General features: G+C 41.6%; 1 protein-coding gene across 1 annotated transcript in view; it reads right to left on the bottom strand.

Annotated features, from left to right (window-relative positions):
* The window catches only part of LOC142104583 (dual specificity protein phosphatase 22-A-like), a 45,545-nt gene that overhangs the window by 9,758 nt on the left and 13,746 nt on the right, over positions 1-22,041 (bottom strand). The window contains 4 exon segments of the mRNA XM_075189344.1: positions 390-502; positions 505-560; positions 7,650-7,724; positions 18,959-19,008. Of these exon segments, the coding sequence (XP_075045445.1) occupies positions 390-502; positions 505-560; positions 7,650-7,724; positions 18,959-19,008 (294 nt within the window).

Here is a 22,041-nt window from a genome sequence, read left to right as displayed (position 1 = left end):
TTGATCGGTCTGACAGGTCATGAGGAGCTGGGAGAATTTCTGGGTTGTGTACAAGACTCTGTGGATGAGATCTGTAGTGTCACAACTTGTGACCTTATTCCCTGATACAGCAGAGTCAGGAGACACAAAACAAACTTAACAAAATTAAAATGAATTGCGTCAGTTTGCGTTTAGGGCAAGTGTGAGAAAAGCCAGAAGGTGCCTTAGTGAGAGTTACACGGAATAGAGGGGGCGATATTCCCTGGAGAATGATTTGGGGACCACAAGGACTTGTGTCGTGTGAGAATTACCACCGACCACCATATTACCCCAGCACCACAAGTGAGGGTAACACGTAGATGGCTGCATGGTTACCTGGGACTTGCGTGATAGGTACGAGAATAATTTACCTCTTTCACTAAAGTATTTTCATATTCCTGCAGTTGCTGCTGGAATCCAATGTTCGGGCTCACATAGGACCTGGCAGACTTGACGGCGGACAGGCAATCTTCCCAGCCAAGCGCGTCACCGTCATCAGGTAGGCAATCACTATAGTTGTGCTCCGAGACACCCCTGCCAAGCTGCCAATTAGAAGAAGGGGGAAAAAAATGGTAATTTCAGGGTTGTGTTTAGGGCTGGGCAAAGTATGCAGAAGCCCGCGGGCAGCTACATCGCTGGCGAGTCACTTACCCACTGAGCCAACTATTGTAACTAACCCAAACACTTTGGGCCTAATTCATCAAGGTATCTGACAATTTTGAACGCATTGTACGCAAAAATTACTCTGCGCACGCCCAAAAACCGGACCCTACGCCAGTAAACGCAGCCCTGTCTGCTCTATGAGCGCACAGAACACTAACTACAGCCTACAATTTTAGGGAGTGAACAGGGCGAGGAAGGGCAATTTACAGCAAGGGCGCGTCAAACTCAAGCACACGCAGCAGTGTCCGAATCCAGCTCTGGGCATCGCAAAGTTACTTGTTTTTCTGCCGTATCTCTTGCTCCAGCTACAGGGTTAGTCTAAGTCCTGAGTACTACTGATGACAGTCACGTACGCATGCTATAACATGTGTTTGCAATCATGAGCAACTGTATAAATGTATTTTATGTTCCGTAGTCATTAAACGCACGTTGCGGTCACATTGCGTGCCTTAATGAATCCGGACCATTGTCTTTAGTTCACCTATTGGGGCACCTGAGACATATTATATATCCAATACTAAGTTTATTACGTGAAATAAGTGTTACCAACCTCTGAAACTATATTTTACTGACAGTTTTAGAAATAATTACTGTTTTAGACATTTATCCCTAGAAATGTCCCTATTTTTCAGTATTGACCTCCAGCAAAATAAAATTCCTTTTATTTTGCATTTTAGATCCAATTCTTATCCCCAATTCTCATTCTTTGATGTTAATTAACTAATATGAATTACAGATAACTAATATGAATTACAGAGGAATATTTACAATACAACAACAGAAGTACATTATTAATAAATCCACTCAGCCTGACCTGATGGGTATTGTAGTACTTCCAACTTCCGCTGAGACGGAATCAAAACAATTAGTCCCTGGAAACGATTCTTCTTAGATATTGGATATTTATTCAGATATTGGTCAGCAGCTAGGCTGACAATGTGATTGGGCATTTTGTGAGAAATATTGTTATGATAAAAATGTTTATTAAAAAGCAGAAACAAAATGCTTCCTCTGCATTTACTTTTTATATTACTTTCAGTATTATTGTGATTTACTTGTGATTTCGTCCTGGACAACAAGACACAATGTGATAACACTGTGGACATTCCCGCAAGCTGCGTTATAGAGCAGGAACAACATACTCCGGATGATCCCAGAGGGGAGATCCTGGTGTCAAGTTCAGGAGTTTCCCAGACGATCCAGGAACAGGGACTCGTATTATCCATCCTGAGCTCCTATAACCATAAATGCAACAGATTCCCAGGTCTGAGATTCTCCACATTTGGGGGCTAATCACTATTTCGACAACACAGGTCACAATCCCCATGAAGTGACGTTACAGTGTTATATGCAGTACACTACAACTCCCATCATCCACTGCAGATAAGCAGCCTCTGTCCCTCCCCTATGACATCATCACCACGCTGCCAGCAGTATGGCTGGAGCAGCTGGCGTTGGAATCATGCACAAAGTACTTCCTGCCCAGAGGCACCAGACCAGACAACAAATACCAGACATTGCTGAATCTTCTAAAATAAAACTCAGAGGTACCAAGTTCTATTGGTACTGCCATTATATAGTTACAAAAAACATGAAGTACAAGCCATTCCTAAACCTACTACCTTCTTCAGTGTGTCCTGATAATACAGAAAGGGGCGAAATGCATTGGGTATATTTGCAACATATATACACAGTTTAAACATTTAGTCGATATTCATTTTCCTCTGTTACCTTATATTTTTCATACTATTGGTTTATATTATTGTTTTATATATCATTTTTTTCTATTTATTATAGTCTTCTAGCAATTGTTTCTTCTTTCTACCCTCCCTGATGTTATCATTATAGTTCTCTTCCAAACCTTATACCCAGCTCAGTTCTATTTCATATATTTTTATATTATTTCGTATTCCTGTCATTATATCACAATCCCCATATTTCCCTCACCCTATAACCAACGATACCTCTCTCCATCACCTACTCTGATATGATTAATTGTCACCATAATATCGTCCTCTACACGTCCTATATCTATCCCTTGCCCTGATCAGCTAATATTTCTTATCCCATCATTTCACCACCAACAATGTTACATTAATATTACCCACAACACCCCCTCCCCATTCTATATTATTCACAGAATTCTAAAATGTATCAAAAAGTGAAAACAGTATCATCTAGAGATGGAGTCATATCTTTTACTGGTCACTTAATGAAAGGTACAAATCTGCCAATGTTTTTACTGGCTCTTAGTTAATCTACTGACAATTGTTACCCATGAGGTGATCGGGATATGACGATTGTGAAAAGGGTACGTTCAGAGATGATTTGGGGTCAAATATTTATTTAGGATTTAACTGTGGTTTATTGACCTGCACTGAGGCATGGAGATATCAAACTGTGAATGACCCCCCCCCCCCCCATAGCCTTCAGGAACTCAGCCGTTTAACTTGTCAGATCAGTAATCATCACTTACAGTATTTGGCCACAAACGAGATAAATTCTAGGTAACATTCATTTTACAGCCAGGGCGGAATGACTTTCTCACCTCATTATGTTATAAATATAAATAAATATATATTGTAGTGTGAAATCCCCCCTCCCCTCCCCATTCATCTCTGTCACCACAAACACTGCAACACATTCAGTGTGTGCTGTACTCGACAAACCACAGTGGGGGAGGGGTGGGGGGGAGTACCGTGTGACACACGTGTTCCTAACACACACCGCGTCACGCACCTGTAGTGTAGGGGGTCTCCTGCCCTATATCTTACACATGTAGGCTGTGGTTGGGAGAGACAGGTCTGCTCGACTTGTCATCAGTGAGTGATAAATATAAAACTGCCTGACACAGGGGCCGATCGTCTGCAACTCCTGCCGTGCATTTATAAACTATACTGCGCTATATATATATATATCCTCTGTTTTTTATTAACACTCTCATCATTAAAATTTGAACTTCCTGTAGTGCTATACGGACAGACAATTAATGTCACCTTCATTTAATATTTTATGCACAGAACAATTAAATATTGTCTAATGAGTAGAATGTGTTAAAGTGTCCTCAATATATAATAATAATAAAAAATTGTATATAGTATTACTATCCCTTAATTTGCTACATATCTGATGTGCTTGCACACACAACCAATGATCAATTAAATGATTCTAAAATGCCAATGCCATATCCATTAGCCCACTGACACAGGTAATACAGCTAAAGTTTTTCTTAGAAAATACTTTATCCTTATTTGCCCATCAAGTTATAACAGTGGAGGCAGCCATTTAGTGGGTGGAGCCAATATTCCTGAGAATGCAGCCTATCCATTCACTAGGAACCAGTGACATCACTGAGAGTGCAGCCTATCCAGTCACTAGGAACCAGTGACATCACTGAGAGTGCAGCCTATCCAGTCACTAGGAACCAGTGACATCACTGAGAGTGCAGCCTATCCAGTCACTAGGAGCCAGTGACATCACTGAGAGTGCAGCCTATCCAGTCACTAGGAACCAGTGACATCACTGAGAGGGCAGCCTATCCAGTCACTAGGAACCAGTGACATCACTGAGAGTGCAGCCTATCCAGTCACTAGGAACCAGTGACATCACTGAGAGGGCAGCCTATCCAGTCACTAGGAACCAGTGACATCACTGAGAGTGCAGGATATCCAGTCACTAGGAACCAGTGACATCACTGAGAGGGCAGCCTATCCAGTCACTAGGAACCAGTGACATCACTGAGAATGCAGCCTATCCAGTCACTAGGAACCAGTGACATCACTGAGAGGGCAGCCTATCCAGTCACTAGGAACCAGTGACATCACTGAGAATGCAGCCTATCCAGTCACTAGGAACCAGTGACATCACTGAGAATGGAGCCTATCCAGTCACTAGGAACCAGTGACATCACTGAGAGGGCAGCCTATCCAGTCACTAGGAACCAGTGACATCACTGAGAGGGCAGCCTATCCAGTCACTAGGAACCAGTGACATCACTGAGAGGGCAGCCTATCCAGTCACTAGGAACCAGTGACATCACTGAGAGTGCAGGATATCCAGTCACTAGGAACCAGTGACATCACTGAGAGGGCAGCCTATCCAGTCACTAGGAACCAGTGACATCACTGAGAATGCAGCCTATCCAGTCACTAGGAACCAGTGACATCACTGAGAGGGCAGCCTATCCAGTCACTAGGAACCAGTGACATCACTGAGAATGCAGCCTATCCAGTCACTAGGAACCAGTGACATCACTGAGAATGGAGCCTATCCAGTCACTAGGAACCAGTGACATCACTGAGAGGGCAGCCTATCCAGTCACTAGGAACCAGTGACATCACTGAGAGGGCAGCCTATCCAGTCACTAGGAACCAGTGACATCACTGAGAGGGCAGCCTATCCAGTCACTAGGAACCAGTGACATCACTGAGAATGCAGCCTATCCAGTCACTAGGAACCAGTGACATCACTGAGAATGCAGCCTATCCAGTCACTAGGAACCAGTGACATCACTGAGAGGGCAGCCTATCCAGTCACTAGGAACCAGTGACATCACTGAGAGTGCAGCCTATCCAGTCACTAGGAACCAGTGACATCACTGAGAGCGCAGCCTATCCAGTCACTAGGAACCAGTGACATCACTGAAAGCGCAGCCTATCCAGTCACTAGGAACCAGTGACATCACTGAAAGCGCAGCCTATCCAGTCACTAGGAACCAGTGACATCACTGAGAGCGCAGCCTATCCAGTCACTAGGAACCAGTGACATCACTGAGAGTGCAGCCTATCCAGTCACTAGGAACCAGTGACATCACTGAGAGCGCAGCCTATCCAGTCACTAGGAACCAGTGACATCACTGAGAATGCAGCCTATCCAGTCACTAGGAGCCAGTGACATCACTGAGAGTGCAGCCTATCCAGTCACTAGGAACCAGTGACATCACTGAGAGTGCAGCCTAGCCAGTCACTAGGAGCCAGTGACATCACTGAGAGTGCAGCCTATCCAGTCACTAGGAACCAGTGACATCACTGAGAATGCAGCCTATCCAGTCACTAGGAACCAGTGACATCACTGAGAGCGCAGCCTATCCAGTCACTAGGAGCCAGTGACATCACTGAGAGTGCAGCCTATCCAGTCACTAGGAACCAGTGACATCAGTGAGAATGCAGCTTATCCAGTCACTAGGAACCAGTGACATCACTGAGAGAGCAGCCTATCCAGTCACTAGGAACCAGTAACATCACTGAGAGTGCAGCCTATCCATTCACTAGGAGCCAGTGACATCACTGAGAGTGCAGCCTATCCAGTCACTAGGAACCAGTGACATCACTGAGAGTGCAGCCTATCCAGTCACTAGGAACCAGTGACATCACTGAGAGTGCAGCCTATCCAGTCACTAGGAACCAGTGACATCACTGAGAGTGCAGCCTAGCCAGTCACTAGGAGCCAGTGACATCACTGAGAGTGCAGCCTATCCAGTCACTAGGAACCAGTGACATCACTGAGAGTGCAGCCTATCCTGACCAAAATACTAAAAACAGGAGGTGATAACAATATATATAACAAAATTATTTTTTTCTACTGTATCAAACTGTGGAGTTTAATTATAAAGAGTCAAAATGCACAGAGTGTTAACCCCTCTCTATATATCGAAATGTATTAGTTAATAATATACGAGGGGAGGGGCACACACACATACATAATTCTCAGAAGAAACAAAGTAGAAGAAAGAGGAAATTGTGCTTGTTGGGCACTCTTTTATTCTCCTTTATGCCTGATAATAAAATATAAAACTTTTATACAGGGTCCCTTTTGATCCCAATTGGTTTGTATTCAGATTCACTAATTAACGAGATTGTAATCCTTTTACCATCTGATAGCTGCTACAATGATTGCATCTAATCTGATCAACTAAATTAGATTAATTTCTGATTGCAAGTGCTAAACCCTATTGGTGAAAGAGCCAGATAATAATATGATAATGGTCTGAAACTGACAGCGAGCTCAGCGAACTGCGAATATTTATAGAGGTTGTCAAATATCAGATGGTAAAAGGATTACAATCTAGTTAATTAGTGAATCTGAATGCAAACCTATTGGGATCAAAAGGGACCCGGTATCTGCCTACATTTGTATTTATAAAGCAGCATTGCAGTGCAGCCTATATATCCTACGTGTGGATATTCCCTCTTGTGAATTAATGTGGGAAATTATAGTATAGATACAACATAATTTGGATATCCAGTTATACTATTGAGAATCAAGACTAACATACAATTTTGGTAATTTTAACCCTTATATGACAACTTAATTTGGATATTTATCCTTTAAATACTAAGAGAATCCAGATTGACGGTTGACAATTCCATTTGGTTATTAATCCTACAAATTCCAATTAAATTCCAATTCAAGGTTGGTATCGTATTCCAAACGTAGTGAATCAGCTGGTTATTATATAATTTAGGCACTAAGACAGCAGGGTAGTTTCTCTACCTTTTTAACAGCATGTGTATTTTCATAAAGATCATCAATTTCCTTATTTTAACATTTCGCTGTAACCATTTTTTAAAGTTTACTATTTTATATTGGATTATGAATGAAGCATAAAGTAGAATAAAGAGTGTCCAAGAAACACAATTCCCTCTTTCTTCTACTTTGTTTTTTTCTGGGAGTTTAATTGTAGTAAATTCTAAACAAAATATTAAAACAATGAATTATAATGATAATATCCCTTTAAAAGGTAAAAAGTGCATTTATTTGCGTATTCCTTCCCACAATTCCTGGGTGCAGGATCTTTAGCTATATGTGAAAATCACCTTATTGTTAGGTTACTTAGATCCTGTGAGCAGTTGTACGTCTATGAGGAGTCTTACTGTATATAACGGCCAAACCTTAACCCCATTTACAGCACCAGAAATTCCAGAGGACAGATTATTCCCAGTTATTATATAAACACATGAGACACTGACCAGTGAACCAGGCAGCCTCCTCGGTGCAGACGACATTCGTGAATGAACTTGATGCACTTTTTGAAATGCTGAATCCTAGTGAACAAAATACAACAATACAATCAGTATAACTAGCTGTGGTATTAAAACTTACAATAATGAATGTAACACAATATCAACAACCAGTTTGTTAGACAGTGGATAAGCTACTCACTGATTTTTAATTCATTTAAAAGAGAGTTTTAATTCATTTAACCTAGTTTCTTTATCTTTTATTTATATAGCACCAACATATTATGCAGCGCTGTACAGAAAATATGTAATTATTTACATCAGTCCCTGCCCCAGTGGAGCTTACAATCTAAACTCTGTACAACACACACTGGGGTCAATTTCATCAGAAGCCAGTGATCCTACCAGTATGATTTTGGATTATTATTATTATTATTATTATTATTAATTTTTATTTATAGGGCGCCACAAAGTATCCGTAGCGCCGTACAAGGACAAACAATGGCACAGTACAAGGTGAAACAGCACAGTACAAGTAACAGTAAGCACTATAACTCTGGGGGCTCAGGCACAGCATGAAAGAGAGGGAGGGAGGGGAAAAGTGAGTACAGGCAGGTAACTATGGCCCAAGAGGGTGGGCACGGATGACAGGTTGAGAGTCACTGAAAGGAGCGGAGAGAAGCGAGAGGAGACAGAGGGCAGAGGGACCCAGAGGAGGTGAGCAGAGTAGCTGGAGAGCGCAGTTAAAAGTGATGGAAACAGGAGGTAGGAGAGCCCTGCTCAAAGGAGCGAACAATCTAAAGGGAGGGGAAGACAGACAGACACATGGATGAGACGGAGAGACGGGAGGAAGGGGGAGAAGGGAAGAAGGGATGAGAGAGAGAGGTAGCCGACCGATGGGAGTTTAGGCATGAGACTGGAAGGCTTTAAGGGTTATGGGGGAAACCCGCACAAACACAAAGATAGGATCTGGTTGGGAAAAGAACCCATGACCCCAGTGCTGTGACCCAGCAATGCTAACCACTGTGCCACAGAACTAAAGTAAAAAACTAAACTAAAAGTTTGGAAATTTGCACAATATTCTTGAACTTTAGACTACAAAATTCTAGCTGAATTTGAGGAAGGCAGAGAGGTTTGACCATGTTCCAGTTTACATTGTATAGTGTTATGAACGTTTGGTAAACAGCAAGTTCAAACTTCCAAATCCCACATGTTAATGAGAGAGAGAGAGAGAGAGAGAGAGAGAGAGACACAGAGACAGAGACAGAGAGAGAGACAGAGATATATATATATATATATATATAAATAGTTCTCCAGTTTCCTCCCACACTCCAAAAACATACTGATAAGATAATTGGCTGTTAACAAAGTTGACCCTTGTGTGTCTGTGTGTGTTGGGGAATTTAGACTGTAAGTCCCAATGGGGCAGGGACTGATGTGAATGAGTTCTCTGTACAGCGCTGCAGAATTGGTGGCGCTATATAAATAAATGATGATGATATATATATATTAAATAGTATAGTGCACAATGGTGTTTTTCAGTGTGATTACTTTTGTAAAATCATAGCACTGTTTTATGATCCACTATCACTGTTACATAGGAATACGTCTTTCTCTAATAGTTGTAACAAAATCCCATTCTCTGGGTTTTTCTTTGTGATCAGATTATACTTATCCACTGCCTGGCAGATGACAGCGGGTGTCAGATAAGATTTGGGGGTAGACTGATTAGACTGGAGAGGTAATCTGCATGTTCAAGTCTGTGTTTGTGTCTGCAAGTGACCATCGCTCAGGATAACCCTATTTAAACCTCATGTAGGACAAGGTCAGATTTCTATGATTCCCACCCACACAGTCACTCTTTCACTTTCCACAATTTTAGGAAGCTGCCGGCAGTAGATCAGGTCTCTGGTTTGCTGACGTTAACAAATTGCCGGTGGATTAACTCTTGAAAATAATGTGGCATTTATAACTGCGTCAGCGGAATGCAGCGGGCAGACACTCGCCCCCGGTGCCCATCTGATATCTCTAGTTCTGGTGGGGCCAATCGTGTCTATTCATCGTTACTTTTTGCCCTTATCTGTGCAAAGTGGGGTATTGCCAAGGGTTGGGCCTAATGTGTGTAGTATGTCCTCTTAGAGCTAAAACCTGTTGTCTGCATGTAGTGGTGGATTATCTGTAGGAGAAAAGAGTGAGGAGCCATTTGCCACTTACAGAGGGGGGGGGGGGGAGTTAAGGGGTGTTGGGCGTAGCAAAGACCTTCCTTGCTCAGTACAGAGTGTGCCTAGTTTTGTGGAGATGTTGCCTGTAGCAACCAATCAGATTCTAGCTGTCATTTTGTAGAATGTACTAAATAAATAATAGCTAGAATCTGATTGGTTTTTCAAACCCGCCAGCTTGATACATTTACCCCAAGACCTCATTTCTCTGACTATATCTATTCATAGTGGAATGAGATATGTAAATGTGATCTGGGGGGGGGGAAGGGAAGAGGGCATTTTTACTAGGGGTGGGAATGTCTCTTTCCCCCTGAAATTCCACAAACCCACAAAATTTGGTGCACAGTGTCTTTCCGTGGCGAGTTGCAATAATCAGTGTGTGCGTGCAGTAATGTACGTACAAGGCGTGCAAACAGGCGCACTTGTGTAACACGCCATGCACTACAGATGTGCATTTGTTTCTTGTTAATTACTCTGGGGTGCAAGAACAGAAGGGGCAGAAGCAGCCGACCTGCTATGAACAGATACAATAAGTAACTGAGATGTTTACACACATTTGTGTATTATGTTGCTAAGCTTGAAAATGCACAAAACATTCTGCACATTGCAAGTTCTTTTTTAAGATCATTTAATTTCCGGTATTTAGTAGAAAGGTTTGGAAGATCTCTGCGCCTTTGAGGTAGGTGAGAAAACCACTTCCTTTTAGAGGGTCTGCAGTGAGACACAAACAGTGGGGGGTGGGAGTCACCTAACTGCAAAGACGGTGAAGCCGAGAAAAGGAGGCAATTAAGAGAAAATTAAAAATATTATTAGAAATGTATCAATGGAAGAGAAAACATTTAATACGGAGCATAATTAGTGCTGCCTACATTCACGCAATGTCACCTGACTCATAATTAATGTAAGGCATAAATTAAACTACACCGGTATTTTAAAAGAAAAACTGAATTATAAGGGCCTGATTCATTAAGCAACGTAAATGTCCAGACATAGGCGCACGTGCACATCAAGAGGAATTATGTGTCCGCACTTATTGCAGTTCTTTAATGACCCTCTATGAACCATACAGAAATCAATTAATCAAAATGCTTAAACAAGAAATAAATGGTGTTTTCTACAATGTGCGCCGTTGTTACATTGTATTCTGGCTTCTACATTCGCTGCAAATTGAGTTCTATCATTTGCCAGAGTTTTAGAGATTGATGGTTTAAGAACTGTGTATCATAAAGGATAACTCCTACATTGTTCTTTTAGAGGTTAAATGTGCAGTTTGGTGCTAATAGACTCTATGACATTTCTAATCATTTCCTAAATGTGCTCTTTACAATTGCGTATCTAGCAGTCCGTATCTAGCAGTCCGTATCTAGCAGTCCGTATCTAGCAGTCCGTATCTAGCAGTCCGTATCTAGCAGTCCGTATCTAGCAGTCCGTATCTAGCAGTCCGTATCTAGCAGTGCGTATCTAGCAGTGCGTATCTAGCAGTGCGTATCTAGCAGTGCGTATCTAGCAGAGCGTATCTAGCAGTGCGTATCTAGCAGAGCGTATCTAGCAGAGCGTATCTAGCAGTGCGTATCTAGCAGAGCGTATCTAGCAGTGCGTATCTAGCAGTCCGTATCTAGCAGTCCGTATCTAGCAGAGTGTATCTAGCAGTGCGTATCTAGCAGTGCGTATCTAGCAGAGTGTATCTAGCAGAGCGTATCTAGCAGTCCGTATCTAGCAGTCCGTATCTAGCAGAGCGTATCTAGCAGAGTGTATCTAGCAGTGCGTATCTAGCAGAGTGTATCTAGCAGAGCGTATCTAGCAGTGCGTATCTAGCAGAGTGTATCTAGCAGTCCGTATCTAGCAGTCCGTATCTAGCAGTCCGTATCTAGCAGTCCGTATCTAGCAGAGCGTATCTAGCAGAGCGTATCTAGCAGTGCGTATCTAGCAGTGCGTATCTAGCAGTGCGTATCTAGCAGAGCGTATCTAGCAGTGCGTATCTAGCAGAGCGTATCTAGCAGTGCGTATCTAGCAGTGCGTATCTAGCAGTGCGTATCTAGCAGAGCGTATCTAGCAGTCCGTATCTAGCAGTCCGTATCTAGCAGTCCGTATCTAGCAGTCCGTATCTAGCAGAGCGTATCTAGCAGAGCGTATCTAGCAGTGCGTATCTAGCAGTGCGTATCTAGCAGTGCGTATCTAGCAGAGCGTATCTAGCAGTGCGTATCTAGCAGTGCGTATCTAGCAGTGCGCAACTAGCAGTGCGTATCTAGCAGTGCGTATCTAGCAGAGTGTATCTAGCAGAGTGTATCTAGCAGAGTGTATCTAGCTGTCCGTATCTAGCAGTGCGTATCTAGCAGTGCGCAACTAGCAGTGCGTATCTAGCAGTGCGTATCTAGCAGAGTGTATCTAGCAGAGTGTATCTAGCAGAGCGTATCTAGCAGAGCGTATCTAGCAGTCCGTATCTAGCTGTGCGTATCTAGCAGAGTGTATCTAGCTGTGCGCATTTAGCAGAATGCATCCAGCAAGTTAGTACGTCTTCTACAGACTCTGCATTTGAACAATTAGATTTTCCTGCTGCTCAGACACCACTGATGCAGCCAGTGAGGGCGTAGAGAGCGGACTGCACGACCTCACCCCAGAAGGTGAAGAATTTGCAGGAAATGTAAGAACTAGATACATTCTGCTCCAGCAACATTGTCCCTTTACCATTTTTAAAATGTAATTTTAATTTAAATAAATGATCATTTGATTTCCTAAAATGAGTTTTTCATGCTGCTGTGGCTTTTTATGTCTGGTTTTGGGAGACTCTGCTCCAGGACAATGACGAACAAAATACATTGATGGTATGAAAGTAAAAAACATTTGAACAATCTATTTAGTTACAAAAGTGTCTAAACTTTATCATAGACAGCAGTAGCAACACTGACACCTACAGGTTATATATATAGAAAAAGACGTCATAAAGAAACATTTCATACAATCAATATTGTATTATTTCCATAATCATCCTCATCATCATATTAGTTAATTATTTTCTAATAAAATACATTTAAAGGTTCTAAAATGAATTGCATAGAAAATTTAAATAACCTCAGGGGCTGTGACTTCACTGCAGAGATGATTGCATAATGCAACAACCAGAGAGTGCAAAGAATAGATGAATGAATACGAGTTTCCTTCCTGTGGGAGATCTGCAGTTACACTCATACAATTACAGACATACTTGTTGTAGAGTAATTCAAGATACCATCAAATGTAATCAGTGAACGTTACCATCACTTTAGCAGATAAAAAGAAATCTCCTATGGTTTTATTCTTTGCAATATCCTCAGGTTATTATGTTGCCATCGCTGTAGTGATTTTAGTCAGCGATCACATGAATTCATAGATATTGGTAGAGAGAGTTATACAGACAGTTTTATAAGTCTATATACTGAAACAGCACATTCAATTTATTGGAAACTACAATTTTGTTTGTAATTAAAGTAGTTGTCCATTGTAGGACATCTCATGCTATGTGATACTGGTTTCTAGATAAGAGATGTTGTGCAAGATATATCAGGAGGTACCTGGTACAGTGCAATGTTCTGCAGATCTCTAGAGAGGTCAGTAATGTAATAATCTGCAGAATATATCACTATGTATCTGTCAGGGGGTAGATGGAGCAGAGCAATGATCTGCAGATCTCTAGAGAGGTCAGTAATGTAATAATCTGCAGAATATATCACTATGTATCTGTTAGTGGGTGGATGGAACAGAGCAATGTTCTGCAGATCTCTAGAGAGGTCAATCATGTAATAATCTGCAGAATATATCACTATGTATCTGACAGGGGGCAGATGGGACAGAGCAATGTTCTGCAGATCTCTAGAGAGGTCATTAATGTAACAATCTGCAGAATATATCACTATGTATCTGTCAGGGGGTAGATGGGACAGAGCAATGTTCTGCAGATCTCTAGAGAGGTCAATCATGTAATAATCTGCAGAATATATCACTATGTATCTGACAGGGGGCAGATGGGACAGAGCAATGTTCTGCAGATCTCTAGAGAGGTCATTAATGTAACAATCTGCAGAATATATCACTATGTATCTGTCAGGGGGTAGATGGGACAGAGCAATGTTCTGCAGATCTCTAGAGAGGTCATTAATGTAACAATCTGCAGAATATATCACTATGTATCTGACAGGGGGTAGATGGGACAGAGCAATGTTCTGCAGATCTCTAGAGAGGTCAGTAATGTAATAATCTGCAGAATATATCACTATGTATCTGTCAGGGGGTAGATGGGACAGAGCAATGTTCTGCAGATCTCTAGAGAGGTCAGTAATGTAATAATCTGCAGAATATATCACTATGTATCTGTCAGGGGGTAGATGGGACAGAGCAATGTTCTGCAGATCTCTAGAGAGGTCAGTAATGTAATACTCTGCAGAATATATAACTATGTATCTGTCAGTGGGTGGATGGAACAGAGTAATGTTCTGCAGATCTCTAGAGAGGTCATTAATGTAATAATCTGCAGAATATATCACTATGTATCTGTCAGGAGTAGATGGAACAGAGCAATGTTCTGCAGAGAGAGGTCAGTAATGTAATAATCTCCAGAATATATTACTATGTATCTGTCAGGTTGTAGATGGGACAGAGCAATGTTCTGCAGATCTCTAGAGAGGTCAATCATGTAATAATCTGCAGAATATATCACTATGTATCTGACAGGGGGTAGATGGGACAGAGCAATGTTCTGCAGATCTCTAGAGAGGTCATTAATGTAATAATCTGCAGAATATATCACTATGTATCTGTCAGGGGGTAGATGGGACAGAGCAATGTTCTGCAGATCTCTAGAGAGGTCAGTAATGTAATAATCTGCAGAATATATCACTATGTATCTCTCAGGGGGTAGATGGGAAAGAGCAATGTTCTGCAGATCTCTAGAGAGGTCAGTAATGTAATAATCTGCAGAATATATCACTATGTATCTGTCAGGGGGTAGATGGGACAGAGCAATGTTCTGCAGATCTCTAGAGAGGTCAGTAATGTAATAATCTGCAGAATATATCACTATGTATCTGTCAGGGGGTAGATGGAACAGAGCAATGTTCTGCAGATCTCTAGAGAGGTCAGTATTGTAATAATCTGCAGAATATATCACTATGTATCTGTCAGGGGGTAGATGGAACAGAGCAATGATCTGCAGATCTCTAGCGAGGTCAGTAATGTAATAATCTGCAGAATATATCACTATGTATCTGTCAGGGGGTAGAGGGAACAGAGCAATGTTCTGCAGATCTCTAGAGAGGTCAGTAATGTAATAATCTGCAGAATATATCACTATGTATCTCTCAGGGGGTAGATGGAACAGAGCAATGTTCTGCAGATCTCTAGCGAGGTCAGTAATGTAATAATCTACAGAATATTAAGGAAGAAATTGTAATTCACCTAAGAGTGTGACGACAATCACACTTGGGCGTCTGTATAACATGTATTCCTCTAGCACTGTTGGCCATGAGGACAATGCCAGAACATGGGCAGCTATTGCTGCTATTTATTTTTATTTACAGCCCTAGAAACGACAAGTACAATACCCCTCATATGAGCTAACAGGCCCCTGCGTGCCCAGGTTTGCAGAAGACAGGGGGCGTTTCATGGAAGGGGAAGTGGCTGAGGGGTCAGACTGCGATGCTGACAAGTGGCAGATTCTGGGGAACGGCGAGGAAGTGTCTCTTCACAGAAAAACTGCTGAAATAAGTCACATTTATTGGGCAAGTTGCTGATCAGATGTCCCTGCCAAAACTGGCCCACAAACCAAGTTCCTCAGACAAAGATTATAAATCTCTGTTCCAGGACACAAAACAGGGCTGAGAGAACAGGACAATTGTTTTGAAAATAAGACAATTGCTGTGAGAAACAGACAAGTGCTGTGATGAGTCAGCGCCTGCTCTCACTGGGGCCCATGTAACTTTGTTGAAGGGCCCCTCAAAGGTCAGTGCCGACATGGGCATGTTTGAATCCTGCTGCATGCTGGGAAAAAACGGGTGTAAAATTCAGAACACAGTCAGATAGATTAAAGAGAAAACTGAACCTTTTAGAGACCAGGGGGTAAATGTATCAAGCTGCGGGTGTGAAAAAGTGGAGACGTTGCCCATAGCAACCAATCAGATTCTAGTTATCATTAATTTAGTACATTCTACAAAATGACAGCAAGAATCTGATTGGTTGCTATAGGCAACATCTCCACTTTTATGAAATCCGCCGTTTAGTAAATATACCCCCAGCAAGCTCTTTAGCTATAGAAAATGAAAAAAACAATTGTGTTGGCAGTAAAAGCCATCTGGATAATTGGCTGTGGGAATTGTTCAGGGCTGTAATATAATATTTCTGCTATTCTATTCTATTATATTATTAAATATGACTTAAAGTAAATCAGATTCATCAAAAATAAACTTGATTTTCCGTAAATTTATTTGGAACTCGAAAAATGCCCGAATTAAAATTACAACAACCAAGAGAGAGAGGAGGCTTCTATCTACCAAATGTGGCTCAATACAACCAGGCAGCTCAATTGAGACACTTGAGAGATTGGATTCATAACACATCCACATATACCTATACCACACTTGATCAAAACATCCTCCCAGGTATAGACCTCCGTGCGTTTATTCACATGCATAAACAGGAATTACCAGACCTGGTTAGTGATAATCCAATCCTTTTTACTACCTATAAGCTATGGCATCAACTTTGTAGGTAATGCAAATTAACCCCACATGATTTGTTATATCTCCCATTACTACGTAACCCTGAGTTTCAGGACTACATGGCTTCCTATCCTTTTACATTGTGGGAAAAATAGTGAATCTCAACAATTCGTCCACTACTTGACAAGGTGTCTCGTAAACCCATGTCTTATGATCAAGCCTCTTCTTCTTTCCCTCCCATTCGTGCTTATAATTTGGCCTATTTTCAATGTCAACATTATATTAAAACTGTCTTAAACAAATTCTCCCCGTTAGACTGGGATAATCAACTAGACCCAATTCTGTCTAAGCCGGTCCCTTTACATCAAGCTATCTCACAACATTATTCTATTCTACGTCATAGGCTGGATTTTAGTAATTCTAAGACAGGCATCGCCAAATGGCAGGAACGATTCCCATCTATGACCCCAGACTTTCTTCTGAAAGCTTTGTCAAAACAAATGTGCTTAATCCCAGCTATGACTTATTCAGAGATGTTCATAAAAATCTTCCATAGAGATTACCTCTCCCCATTCAGACGTTTTCAAATAGGTACGGCAGATAATCACAACTGCCCAAAATGTGGAACACATCAGGCAGATCTAACACATTGTTTGTGGAACTGTCCTCAGATAAAGCGTTTCTGGGTCCAGATCTGGAGATACTCACTTGCCCATTTAATAAACTATGTCCCACTCTCCCCGGAGTGGGCAATATTCAGAATTTTGCCAGCAGAAATTAAGGTGACCAAGGGCTGTAGAAAATTGTCGCTTGCTATATCGGCGGCAGCAAGGAAGAGTGTTCTGCAGGTCTGTGCTCAGAAAGAAACACCTACATTACCATTATTTCGACAAAAACTTTACCATGTCTTTCGTATGGATTGCATTGAAACCTCTTTACAAAAAGAAAGCAGAGTTTAATTTTTTTTTTAACACCTGGGAAAGCTTGTACCAAAAGTCTTTTACCGCAAGTTATACGTACACAAGTTTGGAAGAGCTTTCATAACACAGAATGGTATGAGCTACGAATGTGTGTCGGGAATCCGCCGATCGAACAATTGTCCTCTGAATAGCTGGTTTTAAAGAGGAGGGGGGGGGGGGGTGCTGGCCTGCGTCCTTGTGCTCATCTATGTACTTACCTGTTCCTTAAATGCTAACAATCCAAAAAGTCTTTGACTCTAGTCATTGGAACATAGGGGTTGTCGGTCAACTATACCAGTATATTTCTACGTTTGTAAACACTTTGTATGTTTATTGTGCTTATTTTTGCTGTCAATCTCATAAATAAAAATGTAAAAAAAAAAAAAAATATGACTTAAAGTGTAATGAAAAATATTAACAGTGTAAACTGTACTGACATAAAAATACACGTCCACCAATTGTTCTACGGTTACAGCCACCTCTCAGTAGCTTAAACAACTTTTGCAGTAAGCGGTTTCTCCCAGGTTACTGATATATATATATATATATATATATACATATACATACACATACACTGTATATATTGTTTGCTTGTTTTTATAACATTTCAATCATCCATAGTGGAAGAAGTGGGTGAAGGGAAGGGAAACAACTGTATAGTACACAAACATTTTTGGTAATATTTCCCATCGTCTCCGTGACCTTCATTTCTCTGCAGTGGAACCAAACCTTTCACTAAAATAAGAATGTGTGTGGTCTATGGTGCCCGGTGACTGTACACACGGCATGCTTTCGTGGATGGGACCAGATGTGCACAAAGAAGTGTACCCATCACACCTGGCAGTGTACCCGGGGCAGTACAGACACAGAGCTGGTATGTCAGTTGGTAAAAACAGTTTTTCATGACAAAGCTGAATGCATCTGGTTTATTCTATGAAACATGTGATACACATAAGCAGCACGTGTCTGTTTCCTAATACATTGTCTGTGAAATCCACTGTAACATGTATCTGTCTCCCACACCCACACACAGTAATAAAACGCTACATAGAGATTCAAATAACCCAGGTCCTGTGTACTTATTAATGCCCTGATGACTGTATATTTCCAATGTAACTGTATAATATAAAGTCTCGCAGACAACAAAGCAATCTTTTATCCTCAGTGCACACCCCTGATTAGCTTTAACGTTTTAAGTAGATTGTAAGTTCTTGCGACAAGGGGATGTGTGCATTGCTGCATGTAACACTGACACTCTACAAGTAAGAATTAGATGACACAATCTCTATGTACGCAGCATTCTCATGTAACGGTGGAAGATACAGCCACAGACTGGGGACGTTCAGTGAGACGTCTGTGGCATTTTCCATTGTCTGCTGCTAAAAGGCTGAAAGGAAACTTATTGGTGTGGTCTCTGCACCCCTCTCCTATGGAGACAAACCACGGCAACTTACAGATTCTGGCTGCTTGAGTCAGAGGCTGCTACACACAGATAGGTCATTTCCTGGAAGAGAGGAAGACAGAACACAGACGTAAATTAGTATTTACAGTGGACGCAGTAAATAAAAAAAAATCTATTTAACTTCAAACTAATTATTCATGATTTCTAACAGGTTTATAATTAATATTTTACAACTCTCACTATCTGTGTCCTTTAGTAAATATAAAGGCAGGAAGTCTGCTCTGCATAGCTTAAAAATATCTCCCCAAACTTTACACCTTTATCTCAAATACTTTCAGCGCTGACAGTTTACTGAAACTTAAATGTTGGCAAATTTACTGGCATATCTTTCAATGAAACCACATTATTACCCCAATATAAGGTAGGGGGCAGCTGTGTGTGTAATAGGATATGTCAGGAATCCCCAGCTTTGCAGGATATAGTGAATAAATGGTTTATACTATGTAAATATGGTGAACAGCACAAATACCTGTACTGGGTCCTACCTAAAGTGCACCTGGATACGAGGCAGAATGACTATACATATATACACAATGGAGACAAGGCAGGATATATATATAGATATATATATATATATATATACATATATACACAAGTTAACCCGTGCATGATACTCATGCATTCTAGTCAAATCAAGCTACTTAAGGTGTTAAAAAGGTTCTTGTCATGCATTTGGGCCATAGCCCAGGCCTCAACCACCAACCACTCCCCACTGTCACCCCCGGCAACCACCAACCACTCCCAACTGTCACCTCTCCTTTAAGAAATATATATATATTTTTATTAAATCTTTATAAACACTTTTAACAATTACCAAATTAGATTAACAAATTAAAAACATCTTAGTATACCAAATTTCAGCCCTTTCTGAATTTTTTTTCCCACACACACTAAGAATTTAGTAGGTCAGTGTATAACTCCGCCCAGCAGGTGGCGCTGCAGCTTGGTTTTATTTTTTCCACACACACACACAGACAGACTAACACACGCCACTAGACATTTATATTATAGATACACACACACACATTATATATATATATATATATATATATATATATATATATATATATATATATATATATATATATACACATATATACACACACACATATATACATACACATACTTGGATACAAGGCAGGATATATATATACATATCATCATCATCACCATTTATTTATACAGCGGCACTGATTCCGCAGCGCTGTATAGAGAACTCACTCACCTAGCTTACAGTCTAAATTACCTAATATACACAAACACACACACACACACACACACACACACACACACACACAGACTAGGGTCAATTTACTGACATTTATATTTTAATTTGTTTAGATTTTGGTGGCACTCTGTTGTGAGCCTTTCATGGATGATAAAACTGTAACTAGTTATTTATTCCTAACAGATTGGTGTCATCCCTACAGCTATGGATCAGTCCCAGCGCCTCTATAAGGTGACCCGTCTATCTGTCCATATGACTCAGTCAGGACCACGGACTACAGGGGCTGCTGTCAGTGGAGAATGAACAGGAAGCAGATTCAGAAGCAACATCTGGAGTTTATAAATAACATCAGGAAAGGCTCAGACTCCTCACACACACAGATACACACAGACACACACACAGACACACACACACACACACACAACACACAGACACACACACACACAGATACACACAGACACACACACACCACACACACACAGGTACACACCACACACAGATACACACGGACACACACGACACACACACACACCACACACAGATACACACACACACCACACACAGATACACACACACACACACACACCACACACAGATACACACACCACACACAGATACACACGGACACACACAGACACACACCACACACAGATACACTTAGATACACACCACACACACAGACACACACCACACACAGATACACATGACACACAGATAAACACCACACACAGATACACATGACACACAGATACACATGACACACAGATAAACACCACACACAGATACACACCATACACAGATACACACCATACACAGATACACACCACACACACAACCATCTTGTTTATCAAGATGGCCGGTAGGTGAATGTGTCGCTCTTACATAACCTGCCACGTCCTGGACGAGCATTAATCATGATAGCGCGAATGTAACTGTAAGGTTAACGACCCATATTCACAGCAAAGGTTAGTGGACTGTAACTGTTTAATAAATCTTAACACAAATTGTTACATTAAAGAGCTACTGATAACATTCACATATATAACAATGTAAGCATGAGTTCAACTCAGAATGAGCCCCCTTTGTACATTAGAGAGAGTCACTGGAGAGTAATTGGAGTTAGACCCTGGAGAGTTATTGGAAAGTCACTGGAGAGTCATTGGAGAGAGTCACTGGAGAGAGTCACTGGAGAGAGTCACTGGAGAGTCATTGGAGAGACACACTGGAGAGAGTCACTGGAGAGTCATTGGAGAGAGTCACTGTGGAGAGTCATTGGAAAGTCATTGGAGAGCCACTGGAGAGAGTCATTGGAGAGAGTCCCTGGAGAGTCATTGGAGAGAGTCCCTGAAGAGTGTCACTGGAGAGTGTCACTGGATAGTCACGGGAGAGAGTCATTGGAGAGTCACGGAAGAGGGTCATCGGAGAGTCACGGGAGAGTCACTGGAGAGTGTCACTGGAGAGTCACGGGAGAGAGTCACTGGAGAGAGTCACTGGAGAGTGTCACTGGAGAGAGTCACTGGAGAGAGTCATTGGAGAGAGTCCCTGGAGAGTCATTGGAAAGTCATTGGAGAGCCACTGGAGAGAGTCACTGGAGAGTCACGGGAGAGAGTCATTGGAGAGTGACTGGAGAGAGTCATTGGAGAGAGTCACTGGAGAGTCATTGGAGAGAGTCCCTGGAGAGAGTCCCTGGAGAGAGTCCCTGGAGAGTGTCACTGGAGAGTGTCACGTGAGAGTGTCACTGGAGAGTGTCACTGGAGAGTGTCACGGGAGAGAGTCACTGGAGAGAGTCACTGGAGAGAGTCACTGGAGAGAGTCACTGTGGAGAGTCATTGGAAAGTCATTGGAGA

The sequence above is a fragment of the Mixophyes fleayi genome, chromosome 10, assembly GCF_038048845.1.
Source record: "Mixophyes fleayi isolate aMixFle1 chromosome 10, aMixFle1.hap1, whole genome shotgun sequence".
Taxonomy (NCBI): Eukaryota; Metazoa; Chordata; class Amphibia; order Anura; family Limnodynastidae; genus Mixophyes; species Mixophyes fleayi.
The sequence above is the reverse complement of the archived record's forward strand: the minus strand, read 5'-3'. Positions and strand labels throughout refer to the sequence as shown.